General features: G+C 36.3%; 1 protein-coding gene across 1 annotated transcript in view; it reads right to left on the bottom strand.

Annotated features, from left to right (window-relative positions):
- TRDN (triadin) overlaps nucleotides 1–19,544 on the bottom strand; it is a 230,491-nt gene that overhangs the window by 9,513 nt on the left and 201,434 nt on the right. Inside the window, 7 exon segments of the mRNA XM_064447367.1 lie at nucleotides 11,429–11,476; nucleotides 12,054–12,098; nucleotides 12,304–12,339; nucleotides 13,400–13,426; nucleotides 17,193–17,213; nucleotides 18,090–18,116; nucleotides 18,119–18,136. Of these exon segments, the coding sequence (XP_064303437.1) occupies nucleotides 11,429–11,476; nucleotides 12,054–12,098; nucleotides 12,304–12,339; nucleotides 13,400–13,426; nucleotides 17,193–17,213; nucleotides 18,090–18,116; nucleotides 18,119–18,136 (222 nt within the window).

Here is a 19,544-nt window from a genome sequence, read left to right as displayed (position 1 = left end):
TGTTCCAATGCCTGGGGAGCTGAACTTTTTTTCACTTACGAAAGGGCAAGGAAGAGAAGCAGATATTTTCCCCTTTGCTCTGCTTCTTTCCCTATCAAACAATTAGGGCTCTTTCTCTTAACAGTATGACAAACTGACCAAAGAAAGCACAGGGGCAGATGTGGAAGAGAGTGGTGTGGAATCCTTGCTAAATATCACAATTTTTTCCCTTCACCCTTTCTAACACAAGTATATAAGTCTCTGTGCTTAGCTCCGCTGTGTAACGGCTATTTAATTGAATCCCATTTCTCTAAATAGCGAAGCTGAATGTTGAATGCCCATGCAGAAGACCAAATACTATTCTCTTAAATTCACAATATGGTCTGTGATTAGATGCTGGCTTTTCAAATACACATGGTTTCTTCAAAAATTAGATTTATGGGTTTTCTTTTTTTGATAAATCCTTTTCAACTCCTTTTTGAGCGTGCTGTACAGCCACATGTTGTACTGCTATTCTTAGGTAGTACAATCCTTAATGGGAAGGAGGAGGGGGAAAGGAAGAGGAGAAAGCTTTCATACATCCATTACACATAAGCAAGAAATGTCACTACCACTTTAAATCAATTCTATATATCTAAAATCATACCCTTAAAATGACATTTTTCTAGCATTGTAGAGACAATGTGTAGACTGTAAAGGAAAAAAATTGTCCCATGAGGATACTTCTTTTGCATCTTATTTTGTGTCTTGAAAAACCAAAGAAAATGAAGAATGGTTGGAAAGTAGCTCTCAAAGCTACTTTCAAAGTATCTGTGATATAATGCTATTAATTGCTCGTCTTTTCAAACACCATGCAAGTTTTCATAGCCATTTTAGCAGAGGGTCAGTCAGGTAATTAGTTATTTAACAAAAAAGTACTAAAGGTGTTTGAGTAAGAGAGTTAAATACTAGCAACAACATTGTTATTGCAGCCATGAAAACTCAGATCTCATATTCTCTTTAACAGCTCTTTTTCAGGCATCATGGGACTGCAAGGTCTAGAGAAGGTAAAATAGTTATACTTTAAAAGAATAAATATGCAGCCTCTCAAAATATTCCTCAACAGTGTGCAAAAAACACCCAGAAGATTGTTCCATTTCTTAAGTGTGTCTGTGGTCCCAACACACACAGGAAAACTGCTAAACACATACACAAAAGAAACCAGTGTTTCAATCAGTGGGAAAAAAATAGTGTCAGTACAAAGTTGGTAGTACATGTCTTTAATAACAATTTCTTGGTATAAAATGTGTTGTGAATGTGTCAGATCAATAGTGCTAGAAGGTCACTTTGTTCTTATTTAATATCATTAGAGGTGGAAAAAATCACTACAGTAAAAACATATATAAGATCCCAAGACCAGAACTGATTAAAACCAGTTATGCTTTGTTACTTAGCAAAGTCAGTGCTCTTTTTGAAACATAACAACAAAGCTCAACAAATGAGATCTTTATTCCTACAGAACAGATTTGTATGATAAAAAGTGAAACATTATTTCTGTCTTTTAGCTTGAATGTGATAGATGACACCTAACAACCATTTAAAGAAGCAAAAAATTCTGTTTTACAAACTGGCCCTTGCATTGTCTAGTAAGAAGGCTTAATGGATAAATAAGCTGTATGTTTAGAGAAAAGTGTTACATTTCATTTTATGGACACTGCACATAAACCACGTAACTCTCACATAAAAGAGTGGATATCCCGAAAGTGTGCCATTCACCCAAAATTAATTATAAAATCCTTTTTCTTAGGCAGTAAAACCGTGCAAGAAGTAACAGTGTGACACATGGTAATACAGACACTTCTAGCAAAGCATAGCAATGATCAGAGTACACAGTCTTTAAAATTTTGCTAGCATTGAGCTTTTGAAGGAGTCTGGTAATGGCATTATGTGTTTTATCAGTGAAACATAGGAGTAAACGAATGAATCATTCAAAGAATGATATTTAAGGGGGACCAAAAATTAATGCAGGCCTTATCCAGAGTCTATTAAAATCTGTTGGATTTTTTCACAGTCTGGAGTGGTAATTACATCAGACTACAGTGGTATTTGGTGGGCAGCAATATTGAATTGGATTTTGTTGCTATTGCTCAATAAACAATGCCAGTGTCTTGATAGGAAGCACTGTGTGCTGATCATGTACCTTAGGCATGTTGATGTGACATGGTTTCTGTTGACCCATTCCTGTGGCCAGCATGTTCAACTAATGTAATTACAACATACTTGATTAAAAGAATTGTTTCTTAAGAACTGTCAGTCACTAAAAGATTGGTTTAAACTTTACATACAAACCCTTTTATGCACACAAAAAACATATAAAACCTATAGAAGGTGGTAAAAACAATCAGGGATCTTATTATGTTAACAAGAATGGATAACACATACTGGAAGTTAATACCAGATATTCATTCACCTGTGAAGGCATGTGATGGAGAGAGGAGAGGGGGAGAGGGGAGGAGAGAGGAGGTGAGCGATGAATGATAAGTCAGTGAAACAACTAATGAAAATGTAGCTGGTATCTGAATGATACAAGTGTTTTCTTTGTTTCAGTTATCATTCTAACTGATATCTTTATTAAATAAAGGGGTTTTTGGATGTGTTTAGTATTATGTGTATACATTTATCTTCCTCAGTGAGAACTTTTCTACTGGGAGCAGCAGCACTTCTTTATGACAATAAAATTCAGGAAAGAGACAGTGCTTGAACGATGCTACTGACAAACCCTGATAGGCCCAAATTCATCTTGCTTAATGTCAGACACTATTAGAGGCACTACCTTCTGGATTTAGCTTTAGCCACGGGATGTCATTTAGCCACAGGGGCAATTTAGAGTTTGAAGGGATAAGTAACTCATTAGAGAAGTTCCTCTCTCATTAACCATGGAACTTGTGCAAATATGTCCTCATTTAAGTGCTTATGATTAGGAGGATCGAATTTGTGCCGATGTGCTGCTTAAAATGAAAAATGAAGCTAAATTAGAATGTCTTCCTCACCCTGAATTAGCACAGCTCTAGGAACAAGGGAAAACAGAAAGAAACCGTAGGAGCGCTATAGGCTGGCTTCTTTAAAATATTTCACAGCATCTGCTGTCAGTTCTCGTCTCACTAATTAAGAATTACACCACATAATGATGATTTGCCCACTGGATTTGACTATACTGATGATAACCCAGGAATGTGAACTCAGCCCGAAGTGAGGATATCTGTTTTTCAGCTCATAAATGTTTTAAAACAAAATCTATGTTGATAAAAAAAAGTAAGATAGTTCCTCTGTCCTCTAAGCAATGTCCCCATTAGAAGAGATGGAATATGACATTGGAGGGATTACTTTCCTAAAATTCAAGAGGGATTTGAAGAAAGGGCCATTTATCTGGAACAAAGATAAATAATCTCTGACTCAGAAAACCATTGAAGAATTACATTTTGATTGAATTTTGCTTCCATGGCATATGTCATGGAAATGCATAATATGTACTTTTCTTCTCTCTTCTTGCAGTGTGATTTAAGAAGATATACCAGTCAAACCAAAGGCAAAATCAACTTAGCAATGAGAAGCAGTAAGATACTAGGTATTGATATTTTATTTGTGGCAAAATAATTCAGAGATTTATACTGAGAGATATATATATATTTTTATTATTGGACTTGGCACAAACTTAGTACATGTTTATCAATGCTTGGAGCCACTTAATTTAACGTTAGCAAAATATTTTGACCCAGTTTAGAGCAAGGGAATGAAATACTTGTCCAACAGGCAGAAATAATATTACTAAGTGGATTCATTCTGCAAAGTTAGGCAAATCAGATTCTCATTACTGAATGCAAACCAGCATGATAATAAATAATACTTTCTTTTTTTTATAGTCTTTTTTCTCCCATAGGCTGCATGTGTTCTTTAGTTAGATCAATTCTTCTCCACATTTATAGTAAATATAGGTGTGTCTCTAATAATTTGCTAGGCAAATAATTTTTAGTCTTCACATGAGAAGTAATCAGCTCATGAACAAATTGTAAAAACCCAAACTTTTGACTACCTTGTCCGTTGTCAACTTCTGCTCATCCTCCAACTCATTTTTTCACTAAAGTTCCTTCTTTAATTTTTGGGTGTCTCCCTGGGCTCTGAGTTTTCCCTTGGTGTATTCCCTGGTAGAATTTTGCTCATTCCCTTTTGATGTAAACAATCATTCCAAGTGCAGAGGGCACATTATCACGTGTAATGGGAGAAGTCCAATAATGGTTGTGGACCAAGATTTAAAGTGGACTTTGGACACGTTGAACATTATTTAAATTGAATGGCAATATCTACATTTGAAGTCATGTTCACAAACCAGGTCTCCAATGACTACAGAAAATACCCCTCCATTGTGGCCTGCAAAGCTGTCCAGGTATTAAACTTAGTGGTGTACGTATGCACAAGCCACAAAAGCTAGCTAAATATATTACTAGATATGCCTGATAGTACAAGAATTAGTCCAGAATTATTTCTAAATTTTACCAAGTGACCATTTTGAAGTATTTTACCTAAAGAAGTCTCTGAATCAGAAAAAGACCTTTATATCAAGAAGATAAAAATGGAAGGTATAAAGTTGAGTCTCTTCAGGTAAAGAAGGCTCTGAAAGAGTGTCAACTAAATCCCACTGGAGAGTATGCAATCATTACAGTAAATGGGGTTACAGCAGGCTGGCAGCCAGTCACCAGTAGGGTTCCTCAGGGCTCAATTTTAGGGCCAGTTCTCTTCAATGTTTTTACAAGTGATCTGGACACAGGAATCGAATGTACATTAAGGAAGTCTGCCAATGATACTAAATTAGGAGGAGCTGTGGACTCCACTGAGGGTAGGAGAGGCCTTAGAGAGAGATCTGGATAGACTAGAGAGCTGGGCAATCACAAACTGTATGAAATTTAACAAGAACAAGTGCCGGATTCTGCACCTGGGATGTGATAATCCTGATTATATACAAAAACTGGGGGGTGAGAAGCCGGAGAGCAGTGCCATGGCACCTCCAGTACTGTGAGCAGTTTTCAGTGCCTCAGTACAAAGACATCAAACTATTATGCTGTGCCCAGAGAAGGGTGTCTGAGACCGTGAAAGATCTCACAGGCAAGACCTATGAGGCATGACTGAGGTCACTTGACTTGTTCAGCTTGGAGAAGGCTGAGGGGTGACCTCATTGAAGCCTGCAACTTCCTCAAGGGGTGCAGTGGAGGCAGGGGGTGCTGATCTCTCTCTGGTGACCAGTGATAGGATACGAGGAAATGGCATGAAGCTATGTCAGAGGAAGTTCTGATTGAACATAAGGAAAAAGTTCTTCACTGAGAGGGTGGTCGGTCACTGGAACAGGCTGCCCGGGGAAGTGGTCATGGTGCCACACCTGTCAGAGTTCAAGGAGCATCTGGACAATGCTCTTAGTCATATGGTTTAGTTTTAAGTAGTCCTGTGAGAAGCAGGGATTTGGACTCGATCATCCTTATGGGTCCCTTCCAACTCAAGATATTCTATGATTCTATGATACACAAAGATAGAGAAACCATCACTGCCACCACAGTTTTAAAAGCAAAGTAATTGCAGCTGCATTTTGTCAAGGGCTTTATGCTGCTGACACATTAGTTGTACTCAAAACATGTCTGACAGACAGGAATTGTTAGGAAGTTTCTGGATTCTAACGAAGCTTTTGTAGGAACAAGGCACTAGGTCAGCAGTTTTCCCTCTTTCAAAAACAGGGCAAAAAATTCTGTGCTTGCATGGGAAGGTGATTTATGTATGTAAAAACCTCAGGCATTTTGGAACCTCTTTGGCAGGCTATTTGGGATGTTAAAAATCCTCTAAAAGAATGTCTTGGGTCTGACCTTGTTTTTTTAGCAGTGGTTTTCACTGTTGATTGACAAGAACTCTCTCTGATCATTAATCTTCAGGATTTATCTCTTATGGATTTTAGATCAGAGTCAATCAATGTGGTGTGTAAACCACATTCAGGTTTGTGGTGCAACTAAAGCTTGCATAACAACGAGAAAAGGTTCTCAGTAATTTGAAGACTGAGCTAGTAAAGTGCAAGTGCTGTTAACATTTAGGTGCTACATAGAAATTGAACTGAACCAACACTTCTTTTCTCACTGTGTTGATTACTGTGAAAACTTGTGACTGTTTACTGGGGAGGAGGACTTTAAACTGAGTCCAAGTAACTCTCATCATAATGCAAAGCTGATTGAAAATATCTGTCAGTAATTCCTAATCATAAACAAACCTTGACAGCAAATAAACTCAAGGTAAAGTAATGGAATTACCAAATATAACCAAAGATAAAAGAAGGAGATTACTTTAGAAGTAGGGATAGACGCCCTTCTGTAGAAGACACAGCAGAAACTCTGAGATTCTTCCCATGAGGTTCACCCCCCCCCACAGTAAGATGTACCCTTTGGCATCTGAAGAGAATGTCTGTAATAAATAATTTGGATTACAATCTCACTATGTTGACAGGCTATTTATAAACTTATAACTGACACAAAACCTGATGTATTGTTCTCATTTGTGTTGTGTATTTACAGATTTTGAGCTTCAAAACTTACTGCAATCTGTAAGTTTTCCAGTAATATTCAATCAAATTCATAACAGAACATAAAGCTTTTATTTTACCTAACTACCACGTATCTGATGCTTCCCCCTTATATGGGTTTTCTGTGTAGACACAATCAGGAAATTTAATTCAAGTTAACTTTAAAAGTGGATTAATTAGGCCATATAAAAGTGTTGTGTGGGCACTCTTTCAGAATTAAAGCAGCCTCAGTGAAATTTTCATCAATTCAATTTCATAATAGGTTAAACCAAATTAAATCAAGGTCACCTTAGTTCTTAATATGTAACCACTCAAGCATTTAGCACTGTTAGACTGAGCTCTTTAGACGTACACCTTTTGTTAATGCACAGTATGCCTCTGGTTAGACAAGCCTGCTGCGATTTCATCTCCAAGTATTTCTTTAAAAGTCTGCTTCAGAATAGTGGAATGACTAACGCCAAGTTGTTGGAAAGCCTTCATATGCAGCCTTGGTCCTCACAGTTCTAACAAACATGAATTAGTGAGACATCTCTGTATATCTGCAGAAGAGAGGCTGTTCTACATGGAGTCTCTTGCAAGCAGCCTTAATGTGATCCTGCTCTCATGCCGAGTGCTTGTACTGCAGAGTGATAGGCACCCTGGAAATTCTTACTGAATGAGAATATCCTGCATATTCACAAGCCTTCTAAACGAGTGAGCAGAGATCTTATACAAAAAAATGTGAAACATCTTAGAATGCCAGTTCCTTCTATTATTTTCCAGCCAATGTCATACTTTATGTCCAGAAAATCAACATTAATATTAGTGATTTATTACTGAATTCTGGTGAGAAAAAAATTATGAATCTCTAATATATTTATTTCAAGGATGCTATTACTGTTTTCATTATTACTTTCAGAGATACAACTGTTTCAGTTAATGGTCCCTTCCTTGCTCTATATTTCTATTCGGCGAAAGGACATCGTATCTTTTCTCCTCAGCATTTTTGTTCAGCTTCTTGCTGCATTCAAATGGTCATCTTCAAGAGTATGAGTTTATACAGCTAAAGTTCTGGAAGAAACTGCTGACAGAATACCAGAATCATCCTACATCTGAGATACACAGACTGTCTGGGTGGCAAGAAGAGTAGAAAATATAGTATCTGCAGTATATCTTCTACCTATAGATTAGAGCTACCTGTCCTGCGGTGATGAAATTCTTGCCTTCTCTTTTGAATATTGTGGACTATTTTTAAAGTAGTTCAATGCTTCTATTTTATAGAACAGTACCAATATGTTTGTGCTTAATGAAATTGACAGACTCCAACTTCAGAATAATGAAAAGGATTGTATTTTCCTCCAAAGTCTTAAAATGCTTCAGAACCAAGGAGAAAGTAAAGCAAAGCAGTCTCATTCTCTTTCAAAATAATGATCCATGGAAAAAAGTCTTACACATTGCGCTGCTGACAAGTTTATGTTCCCTCAGCATTGAGAAAACATCCTTGATGGTCTCTCAAATGGCTCTCATATCAAATCTCACACTAAATAGAACTTTCTGCTTTTGCAGATTTGGAAATCGCCCTTGCATTGGAAAATATATTACAGGAAGACAGAAAGTGCAAAGCAATAAAACAACCTTACAGTAATAAACCAATCACCACGTGCTAAGAGAGACATGTAATGAGTTAATCCACTGGAGTTGCTGAGGTTTTTCATGCAGTGATCACTGTGTCCCATTGAATATCTTTTTCTGATAATATGATTAAGTGATTCCCCTTTATGCTAGAATACATCTGAGGAACTGTATTGCTCTCTATCACTGCAGAAGCAGAGAAAAAATTTAGCTGAGAAATGCTTTTTTTCATAAAAGTGGCAGCACAGTATGTTCATATAAATGGTGTTCCAACCGTGCTTAATGATAATTTTAGCTTTCCCAGAGGTGCAACTTCTTTGACTAGACAGTATGTATAGAAGTTATCATGTCCAAGGAAGTTTTAAACTTCTAATAATGTATATGAGTAGATGCATGAATTACGTAAGTCTATTTACAACACATCTATTTATATGGAAGTTAGCATGACTAGACTGATTTCCCTTGAACTTGAGAATAATCCACACATTCCTCTAATTTAAGAAAGAAATTCATACGGGATTAGTATCAGTTTCATTATTTTTTACTTTTCATGCTCTTCCATCACAGTCTCTCTTTATCTGCCACATTTGCATATCTGTGGGCTTAGAGAACAGCAGAGTAAAAGCATCAACCTCTTCAACTAGCTGTATTACAAATTCAATGCGCTGTTTCCTGAGTTTTCAGCCAGGAAGACAGTTAAAAGGTAATTGCAACTTTTGATTAATTTAGATTTTCATACTCTGTATAAGCCTTGGAACAAACTAGGACTTTATAAAAGTATGCAGCTGTTCATATAAAGGGTATGGTAGATAGTCCTCACCACAGAGTTGAGCTTGTATGCTCCTCAAATTTTACTCTAAGGGTCAAAAAATCTGCTTCTGTGTGTTTGCAAATACGTTTGTTATAAGTTAGAAGATAAAAAAGTGGAGTTGCAAGAATTCTCAATTTTTTGTGCATGGGTAAGTCTCGGTCTGGGTACAGGTGTCATTTTTTGACATTTAGGACAGGAGAAAGAAGGAGAAAGAATTCTAAGTAATAGTTTGCTCTACAGGGCAGTGAAATTTAGTGTGTACTGCACATATTAGCATTGTTTATGAAATGTACAGTACTGCTTAAAATTCTGTTTAAATGTGGAGCATTCTAAAATTGAAGATATATACAGCTTTTTAAATAGCTTTTTTTGTTTTATCTGATTACTTTTTAATATCAGGGAAAGGTTGAAGGACTCTGATTAAAATCTAGGAAAAAGTGGATCTATTCTATTCAGCTTTTGAAAGCTGAAAGAAGATTTACTATTTCAATTTTTAGATTAGCTCAGAATGTGTAAATCCTTTCTTACTTCCATTTATCAGCAAAGAATATTAGTATTCAGTGCACCGAGGAAAATACACTGGCTTCATCTGCAAATAGAACAAGCAAAAGCTCTCAAGTTCCAACTCGAGTGTACATGACCTAGGATTTGGTCTCAGCTTTGAAATTCCCAATTTAGGCAAATACCAAAGAACAACATTCATAAAGAAAAATCACTTTGATGTTTTCCTGCAAGTCTTTCATCCATTGTCTGAAAATCTATTCTTTTCAGTGGACAAAGAATAGTTTGAAAATACCTAGACAGTAAGTTCTGGTTGCAAAGCTAGTTAAGAAGAACCGTTTGCACAGAGATGCTTTTGCTCTGGGAAACATCCAGTCAAGAATAATTGCACAATGATAATGCACAATTAAATTAACCAGTCATAAGAATTACTGTAAATGAAAGCCACAGTAACACAGTTTTTGAATGACGTAAATTTTACAAGAGTGTGGTATGCAGGAGAAGTCCGCTGGCAGACAAGGTTTGCTACGTTCCTGTTTTACACCAAAGTTGGAATTTTGTTCTATAAGGTAATTTTCTTTCTTGGAAAAATCTTTGGTTTAACTTACTGGTTATTTATTATGAGTAGCACTACTTTATCTATATGAATTCTATATTAATAAAATAGTAATAACTTTTTGCTAGCATAGATTTTACCTTCTGCATCTATCCATTAACAGGATCACTAAGAAGATTTAAAGTCTACATGTGACTCTCTAACTCTGTATTCCTGATTAAAAAAAGATAAAAAAAAAGCTAAGCCACGCTGATATGTAAATGTAGTTGCCCTTACATAACAAAGACTTGTGAGCCATGTGTGCAAATATTTTCATACAAATAAACTTGCTAACATTTGGATGTTTGACCTTAGCATTTCAATTACATTTTCCTTGATGTCAGATTGCTCTGTACTTGTCTTATACTTAGTAACCTTTTTTATTATTACCCAAATATTTTAAGTTTATACATATGAAAAAATAGATATTTTAAAATACATAGATACATATAACTACTCATCTATTGCACATTTTATATCATGCATACAGGACTCTAAAGCATTCTACTTATAGCAAAAGAGGTAAGAAAATCATATACAACAAAACAGTCTGGATGATTAGAGGTGAAACTCCTCAGTAGTTTAAGACAGCAAAGTTGCACGGGGAGGATCCATATTAATATTTAGTACATATTTCCTGTGTAAAGCAGTTACACCTCACAGGAGAGAATAAGACTTCGATCCTTCTCTGTAATGAATCAGTGTAGTTCCACTGAGGTTATAGGGATTATTTTATACTAGTCAGGAATCTGGAACATATTTTTATTTTTACTGTATACTAGGAAAAACATGGAGCTAACCGATAACACAATGCAGGGAGATTTCCTCCTAAGATTCCCTACCTTTATTCAACTTCTTTGCCAGGGGGTTGGAGTGGAGGGCACACGGTGGTGGGAGGCAATATTTATTTATGTGAGAGAAAATAAATTGAACATGCTTCTCCTTGTGTGGTTTTTTTATGGAAGATAATTTCTATGAGACGCATATATTTGTTTTAAATAATGCACTGCCAAATTAATTACAGGTGATTTGTTTTAAAAAGTAATTAGCTGAATATGTGTTTAAAAGTTTAGGAAGGTGGTAAAGCAATACCATTTGAGGAAATAATTATCCACAGGAACAATATTTATGGATTTGATTTACCTGGCTTGCCTCACATCTGGTCCCCTAGTCTTGAATGAGAGATGTGAAAAGATTGCAAGAGTGGTCTTCTTTAAAAAAATCAAAACACACACACACACACAAAACCCCCAAACCCCAAAACACCCCTCCACAAACAAAAAACAAAAAGGAAAATTTTGGAAAGCAAAAGAAATCTCCATTACAATACAGGGAAATCATATACCTGTTGTCAGGTTGTGATGTCGTGGAGCTTCTTTTACTGGCGGGACTCCTAAAGAACAAAACAGATCCTAAAGTAATCTTTGGTTACAGGTGAAAATATTCAAATGAATTTCAATAAGAAACATTCTAATTTCTTGGAATCAACTCACAGATAGGAATCTTACAAAACAGATTGGCTTTTTAAATGTGACTTTCCTAGTAATTATTTAAAGAAAGAAATTTTACTTCTAGTAAAACCACAGAAGCAAACTGCTTCTAGATACTAGTTTAGCAAACTTGCACCAGTACAACTAACTGTTATCCCTTGAGGTTCCAGGATTTCAGTACACAATGTTTAAATGCAATTTATTGTCTTTAACTAATGCAGGCTGATGCTGCACCAGCCAGGGAGGGTCACAGGCAGGGCACTGCCACAGCCAGATTGGATGTGCTGATGTAATCCTTGACACTCACATGCAAAGGAGCCGTCAGACATTCAATTACTGGGGATTTATGCACAATTTCATCATTTTGGCTTACTTGCACGTATTTAGAAAAACTAACAAAGCTCCTCTTTCCAATCCTATGAAAAAAACTAATATTGAAATTTTCATTGCTGTTTGAAAAGATTTTCATCTCTTTATTACCTTTGGTTTTTTCATCTTTCAGATGTTTCTTCTCAGTTGTTTTTTCTAGGAAAGAAAAGGTAGCACAGTTCAAGGTTGGTAAATTGACTGCTGAATAGATGATACCCAGAGTTTTCAAATAAAATTATTTGAAAATTAGCACAGATCTTTCAGGGGTTGTTTCAAATAACAATACATGCAAAACTGTAATCTCGTACTAGTTTTATTGTGATCTTCTACATATATATGCACACACAGAGTGAATTCCTACCTTCTTTTTCCTTAGCTGTCTTTGTTTTTTTCAAGGCTAGAGAGATGTACAAGGAAACAACATTAAGTGACAGGCATCAGAAATATGGGGCTGTTACAATAAGTACATTGCACAAAGCTGATCTCCCTAGTAATTTCCCTGGAATAATAACTGTGCTAAATGTGTCTCATGGCATCTATACAATGAAGCTAATATTACAACTATGGCTGCTACCCTTAGCTGCAGTAGCAGTTCTGGGCTTTCTGAAGAGTTGTTGGAAATTGTTTGAATGTTGCTGGTTGCAAAGTAGTTTAGAAACTCCTGATAAAGGCTTTAGGCACTAGAATTCTATAATTCCCTAATTACTGCCAGAATTCCCTAATTATTGGTTCCTAAAATGCAACAGGGAAGGACCCCTCTGCCTATTGCCTGCTTTCTACCCTCCTTCACAGAAAAATCTCAATCATCTGAAACAAATAAACAAGAGAAAACAAACCCCAAACAAAACCCACCAGGATAAGGAGCTAGATATTGTCACTACCAAATGTGACCATTCTGAAATCCTGCAGCACTAGATTTTGATTTAGTTTATTCAGTTTATTTTTCTCTAATCGTACATTCACTTAGAACATGTGTTTTTTTTTCTTTTTGGCATCCTTTTCCCCAGCCTGCAAACACAGACTCTTGGCCTGTGACTCCATTCAACAAGGCAGACTGAAATTAAGTAAGGTGTATTGCTTCAGGCAGCTGAGCCCATTTCAGTATTCCCTGTTGACTACAGCAGAAAACTGGCAGGCTGCCTTCAAATTGTTCGTTTTCATATCACCAAACCGCTTGCAATAACGCTTCTTTCAAAGTCTTTGGGTGCATGTGTTATCTGATTAACACCAGCTTGCTGAGTGCTGATCACCTGTGTCTAGCTCACCAAGACATGCTGCAGAAGATGAACAGTGAAAATAACATAATCAGCCGATCAGAATAGTCTTTGGTAGCTGCAATGCTGTCAGTTTACCAATGCTGTTTTACATCAGCATTGTTCATTGCTGATGAACAATATGTATTAATCAACACTGGTATGTTCTTTCCATAAGATGTATCAGAGAAATGCAGTATGTACCTGCTGTTGGGATTTCACCTGTTGGCTCTCCAGGAAAATAATCAGAAATGAAGAGGAAGGAGGAAAGGAAAAGAATACGAGGTTCAGTACCATGTTTTTTCAGGACAAGTAACCATTTAAATATATCCCTTTCATCTGCAACTTTCTGCAGGATATAAATTTGCAAAGAAATGTGCCTTAACAATGGGCGTGTACACAGAATTTCACACTGAATGCTAAGAGTCCCACTCTTTGAAGTACTATAATCCAGCATGCAATGATTCTTGCAAATGCAAACACTGTGCCAATCAAAGCTTTCCAGCAAGCAAATATTTAAACAGGGATATTTTAAAATGTGCATTCAAGGTTATAGCTGACTACGCTATTTTCCAAAAAATTTATTCAGTTTAATTGTTACTTCTCTTTTCTTATCATCCACATGTCCTGACCAAAGACTGACAGTGTTCTGGAATAACTGGGACTCACCCCGGTATAACAGCTGCTTCTGCATTATCAGTTTGCCTTGCCTTTTAAGAGTAAAAGCTCTTGAGAACTGGAAAAATTTTGACTACACCTTTGCACAGCATGTAGTACAAAAGAGGCGTATATTCCTGTGCTATTATAATGTCTATAATAATAAATGAAAATTGATCAATGTGATGGGATAGAAATTCCCTGGTATAAACCATCCCTACTCTTTTTAAGTCAGAGAAATGAATTAAATAGTGATTTGGAATCCAAGAGTTTTTTACACTCGCTATTTCATTAGTTGCAGTTTTATTTTAGAACCCAATTTTAAAGGAAAGAGAATAGCTCACTAGCCAGGCAAAACCTTTATTCTTTGAACTTAGAGCTGAATAAAAAAGAAATATGCTCACAAAACATTTCAAGGTCACCTTTGATTGAATTATCTCTATTTTCTTCATTCTGAGCGTTGGCTTGAGATGAACATGAGGTTCTACAGCTCACACCAAAATGAAAATGTTTCAGTCAATGCTTTTTGAACAGCAAGACTGATCAATCAAGTGTGGTTTTCACTAACACATCCCAGGAAACCTTCATTCAGGTCTTCACTCGTAAGGAGACTCCTAAATGTCAGTGCTCAATACTTAGGCACCACAGGCGTTCAGCAAAGGCCAGTTTTGCTGCTATGAAACGCTAGCATGCTTACGTCCTTTAATATTTACATTTCTGCTCATGATCACGGTCATCCTTGCTGAAAGCTGATACATTACTGCATCATGTCCCGTGGTTTCATGCATCTTCTAATTTTTCACAAGAAAAAAAGTTAATTGTCTGAGGGACCAAATCTGGGAAAGGGGCTCATGCCCTCACTCCTTAACTGAGGAGTTCTTCCGCTTGATTGCAAAACACAGCTTGGTATTACTTCATGCATGAGTAAGAAATGCCACCACTTTTGTCCTCTGTTCAAGGTAACCTCTCACAATTTGAGAGTCTTTAGTCAGTATGCAAGGAGTAAATTCTAAGTTTTATTACTCATTCAATTTTTTATAGGATCAATTCCTGTCAAAGACCCTTCTGCATGCTAAAACAGAAGTAACGAAAGTAAGACAGTTTACTAATTGCTTTTATGGTTGCATGGTAATTCACTGAGCAGGTTCCTTTAAAAATGTATTTGTTGTTAATTTGGGGACTTTTCCAACTCAGACTTGTATTTCTGTTTATAACCTGTCATTCATTTAATGATAAGGTCTCTCTACTTATTTAAACCCCATTTACTTTCACAGGGTGCATATATGTGCATATATGTGCATATTGCACAGGGTGCAATATGTGAATAAATTTGGCCCAGGAAAAGTGTATGGATTTGTTTTATATTCTTACTAGACCCGAGTTCCAAAATCAGTGAGTATTTTGTTTCCATGGCTATGTCTGATGCTGAATTACATGATAGCTATGTTCGTGTTATGGCAAGCATACTGTACACCTGGCTGAGAAATATATGAAGTAAAGCTATATAGAGCTCTAGAAATAAAGAAGGCAGTGATCCAACTAAGTGTTCTTTGTGTGGAAAAAAGTAATTTAAAATAGATAGCTCTGGTGCTTAAAATCTTGAACTAGATATAGTCAAGGATGGTTAGCTCAAAATCGGCACTGTAAACAGAATTACTTTTGTATATGATCATAGGTCTGCTTGTTACTGTTTTTTTCTTTTTTCTTTTTTATTTTTTTTCTTATTCTAAAGGCACTGTTAACCTTTATAATGATTTCAAGCAGCAGGATATAAACTCAAGAATGTGCTACAAATATCCCTCTTCAAAGGTCACAGGAAGATATCTTGGCTGTTCCTTATATTCACAATATGCCAGGGTAATACAGCTCTTGACAAAAAAGCTTTATAGACAGTGATGTTGAGTTAAAATGATCCTTATTGCAGAAAGCATGAAGAATTAGTCACTTAAATCTCTGATGGTTCTCTAATAGAAAAGAGTGCTATCAGTGAGTCTCAGATAAATCAGTGCAGGAGACATAAAATGTCAATGAACAGATCCAGTGAACATAAGACTGAACAAATCTGAATGATGGAATCAAATAGAGGAAAATTTACTTAAAATACTGGCAAAAATGGAAAGAAACCCACCATTAGCTTCACAGGAAGTAATGATTTTGCAATGATGTCTTGAAAACTGAACACTGCACTTAAGGATTGCGGGAGATCCTTCAGTGTTGGCAAATTTCAGATGCTTTGTGTTCCCCCTTTCCCTTTGGAGCTGGGGTTCAGAATACACTGTGTCTTCTGACGGGTGTTCAAGAGCGAGTATTGATCTTGTCTAACTTCAGGCGCCTAACATAGGAGACTAATTTAGGAAGCTTAATGGAATCAGTTTGCCTTGCCTTGCTGTCAGCTTCTGACCCAGTGCAGGAAGAGGTCTCTGTCTCATGGGGCTTGGCCTTGGTTTTGGATACTCTTTATTGATTACTTTGTACCAGAAAAAGGCATGGTTTGGTCTTGATGTGCCAAGCACAGTACAAAAACAGAAAACAAAGATCCTGTGCTAAAGAGGCTACAACTAATTCATCTGTGAAGGTCCATACTTCAACATTTTCACAATTCAAAGCATGCAGTGCAAACACTGTCCTGATTGCTTGTCTGATCATGATTTTCAGTACGTAACATGCAATGACTTGCCACAATAAGCATAGATCCCGGACTTTATCTGTTCATAGTCTTACTGACCTTAACAAAGACGTTATCCAATGACTTCAGTAGAAGTCTTTGTTATGCAAGAAATTCCCCCTGAATCCTCCTTAAAACTCATGTAAAATGGAAATATTCCTTTCTCTTCTTTAGTTTAATTTAGTTTTTTTTACTAAAGTAAGGGGAAAAAAAGCGTATTGAAACAAGGCCAAGACGTGCTTGGTGAATTAATGAAATAAGCCTTTTCCAAATGGTAAAAGAAGTAATGAAAAGGTTGTCTAATTCAGTTATGCTACATGCCATTTTGTTATTTTTAATAAACAATATATTTGCATAAAGATAAATCATGTGTCTACACTCATCTAAAATCACCAGAGCAGCAATTATGCTACTAGCATAATTTACTTTGCTTTTATAAAAAGTTAAAATTGCAAAACAGAGTTTGAGTGTTGCAGCTTCACAATATTAAATTATAAATGTACTTAGTTTTGGGTGTGTGCTGCTGTTACTAAGCAGACTGAGTACAAGAATATCTGTAGTGCAAGCAAGAAAATAGCATTATCTAACATCACAAAATCGCAAAAATGCAAATTGAGACAACATGCATCTGAAAAGAATGCTTATATTCCATAGGAAACAAGACATGACACGTACTTGCAGTGTTTTTCTGTTTGACTAGGAAGTGAGAGGTGGAAAGAAAAATGGTCAGAAGAGTCAAGTGCAGCATAATACTCTTCTAGTGGAGAATGGCTTGTTTTGTTCTATGTATTTATTGCATGTGAAAAAATAATTTTCAGTAATCTCACAGAAATTAATAATGAACTAATGATGGATAATAAAAGTAGGGATGTTCTCATCTACACATGAAAATTGCTTTGCTAGACCTAAGAATGAATAATCCTAACAGCAACAATTTTAATTCTTCACTAATTTCCTTTCACTGCAGAGCATGAAGACATTTTTTAAACCCACAGTGACTGCTTCACAGTAAAATTGAACAGTGCTGCTTCCTATACCTGCAGTAATTTTGCTCTATCTTGTACAAATGAGGCTGCATAGGAGTTATGATATGCAGAGACATTCATCATAGATGATGGATGGTGCCAGGTCATGTTCAGAATAGTATGTCATATAATACCTGCTACAGAGGAAAATTAAACTGTTGCTGGTCCTGAGAGGCTGACTCATACAGGAAGGCTATGAAGTCCAAATAAATGGCAGATACCCCCAAATAATTAGTAAAATGGAGCTATTTAAAGCAAGCATTTTCAGAAAACAGTTCAACTTCTTTGCTGGCGTATCTTTGACATCAGTAGAATTACAGGGCAGAAACCTGACCTTTGAGAGAGATATATATATCCAGAAAACAACAAGTATCGCAAATACGTACTGTGCTACCTTAGCTACAGTATAACCTGTCAAGGCCATTCTGTATAACAAAATAGACCAAAGGGCCATGGTTTTGACATTTGTCATATGCAATTGTATTTTGGAATTTCTTTAAATAACAATTTCAAAAGTAATGAATGCATAAAATGCAGGAATGCCTACTTGGTTTGGTCGGTGGAACATCTTTTCATGTCTGACTGCTTCATGCTCTAGATAAAAGAAACAGCATAACAAAAATGCTTTTAAGTTGACCTCTTGTATGTCTTTTTTTTAAACTAAGAAGGACTGTATGTATATTTGTTTCAGGAATAAACACTCATTTTCTCTTGCTTCATGCTGTTATTTTGGAAAAAAGCCACACGACTTGTTGCTAACAGATTATCCACTGAGGGTTCTGCCGCAAAATAACAAAGTTCGGTAGTACAGCACATAGCTCCACACATATAGCTACTGTTAATGTTACTAAGAGTTATGCATGTACCTTAAGGTAGAAGTCAGTTATCCTCAATTCTGAAATATAATTTCAGAATTCTCTATTTCTGTTGTTTGAAAGAAGAGTACAGGGCAAACTCAGCAGCTGTCACTTTCACTCAACCTTTACGCTGTTGAGTCAGACACACTTGAGCTGAATTCCCACAGTCTCAAATACATCCCATTCCATATGAATAAATTATATCTGTGGAAAATTAGAGAACTAGCACTGCTTGGTAGGCAATGCAACTTTAAATTTTTTCTTTTTCATACTCTTCTTTCTATTTCATAATTATTACTGGAAAAATATATGAGGATTTATGTTAGGTTGCTGGAAATAGAAAAGATGAAGAAGCTTTGTTTTAAAATAAGGTCTAGCACTACATAGTTTATACAAAAGTCACACCTGCTTAAAGGAACTGAAAAAACTACGCAACAAATCTCATAACACAGCAGCAGCTATGCCAAATGCATGTAAATAGAGGCCACAATACATTTTAGAGCTGAGGAATCAATGGACAGCTATGCTGGCCTTGTTTCCAGGCGATGTTTCCCATAGCTAAAAATCTGTGCATCAGGTTCTTTTTGAGCAAGAAGAAGGACAAAAGGTGGGCTGTAAAGTGGAAAATGTTCAAAATGTGGGTAGGCCCTGAAAAAAAGGGCAATATGCCTCAGGCTTTCTGCTACTTAGATGAATAATTGAACTCCTAGCAACTGTGATTTCAGGTGAAGATATATGCTGGGAAATGCTGAGATGAAGACATGACAGGGAATTTCAAACAGGAAACGGTTTCATGAGGTGTCAATTAAGGCTTATGTCAGCGAAGAGTGATATCTTTCCCACATCTGGGCTTTTTTTGAGTGTGGCAGTATTTGGGGACTTAACTGAGTATTTTTGTTTTACTTCTGCAATTTACTTTGCATGCTGAAGGCATGAAAGATGTAGAAAGTTAACAAGCAGGCTGCGTGCTAAGTTACGTATGGACTTTCTTCAGTTCCTTTTGACTGAGGAAAATTCTAGATGCAATATACTAAAATAAATGATTAAGGAGAAAATGTGCATATGTATTTCTTTTCCTTTTTTTTTTTTTAATTCAGCAAGAGTACTTGTTCAACCCAATTGTTTGGGTTGAATTGTATTCAACC

This window comes from Phalacrocorax carbo, chromosome 3, assembly GCF_963921805.1.
Source record: "Phalacrocorax carbo chromosome 3, bPhaCar2.1, whole genome shotgun sequence".
Classification (NCBI taxonomy): Eukaryota; Metazoa; Chordata; class Aves; order Suliformes; family Phalacrocoracidae; genus Phalacrocorax; species Phalacrocorax carbo.
This window is presented reverse-complemented; position numbering and strand designations above follow the sequence as displayed.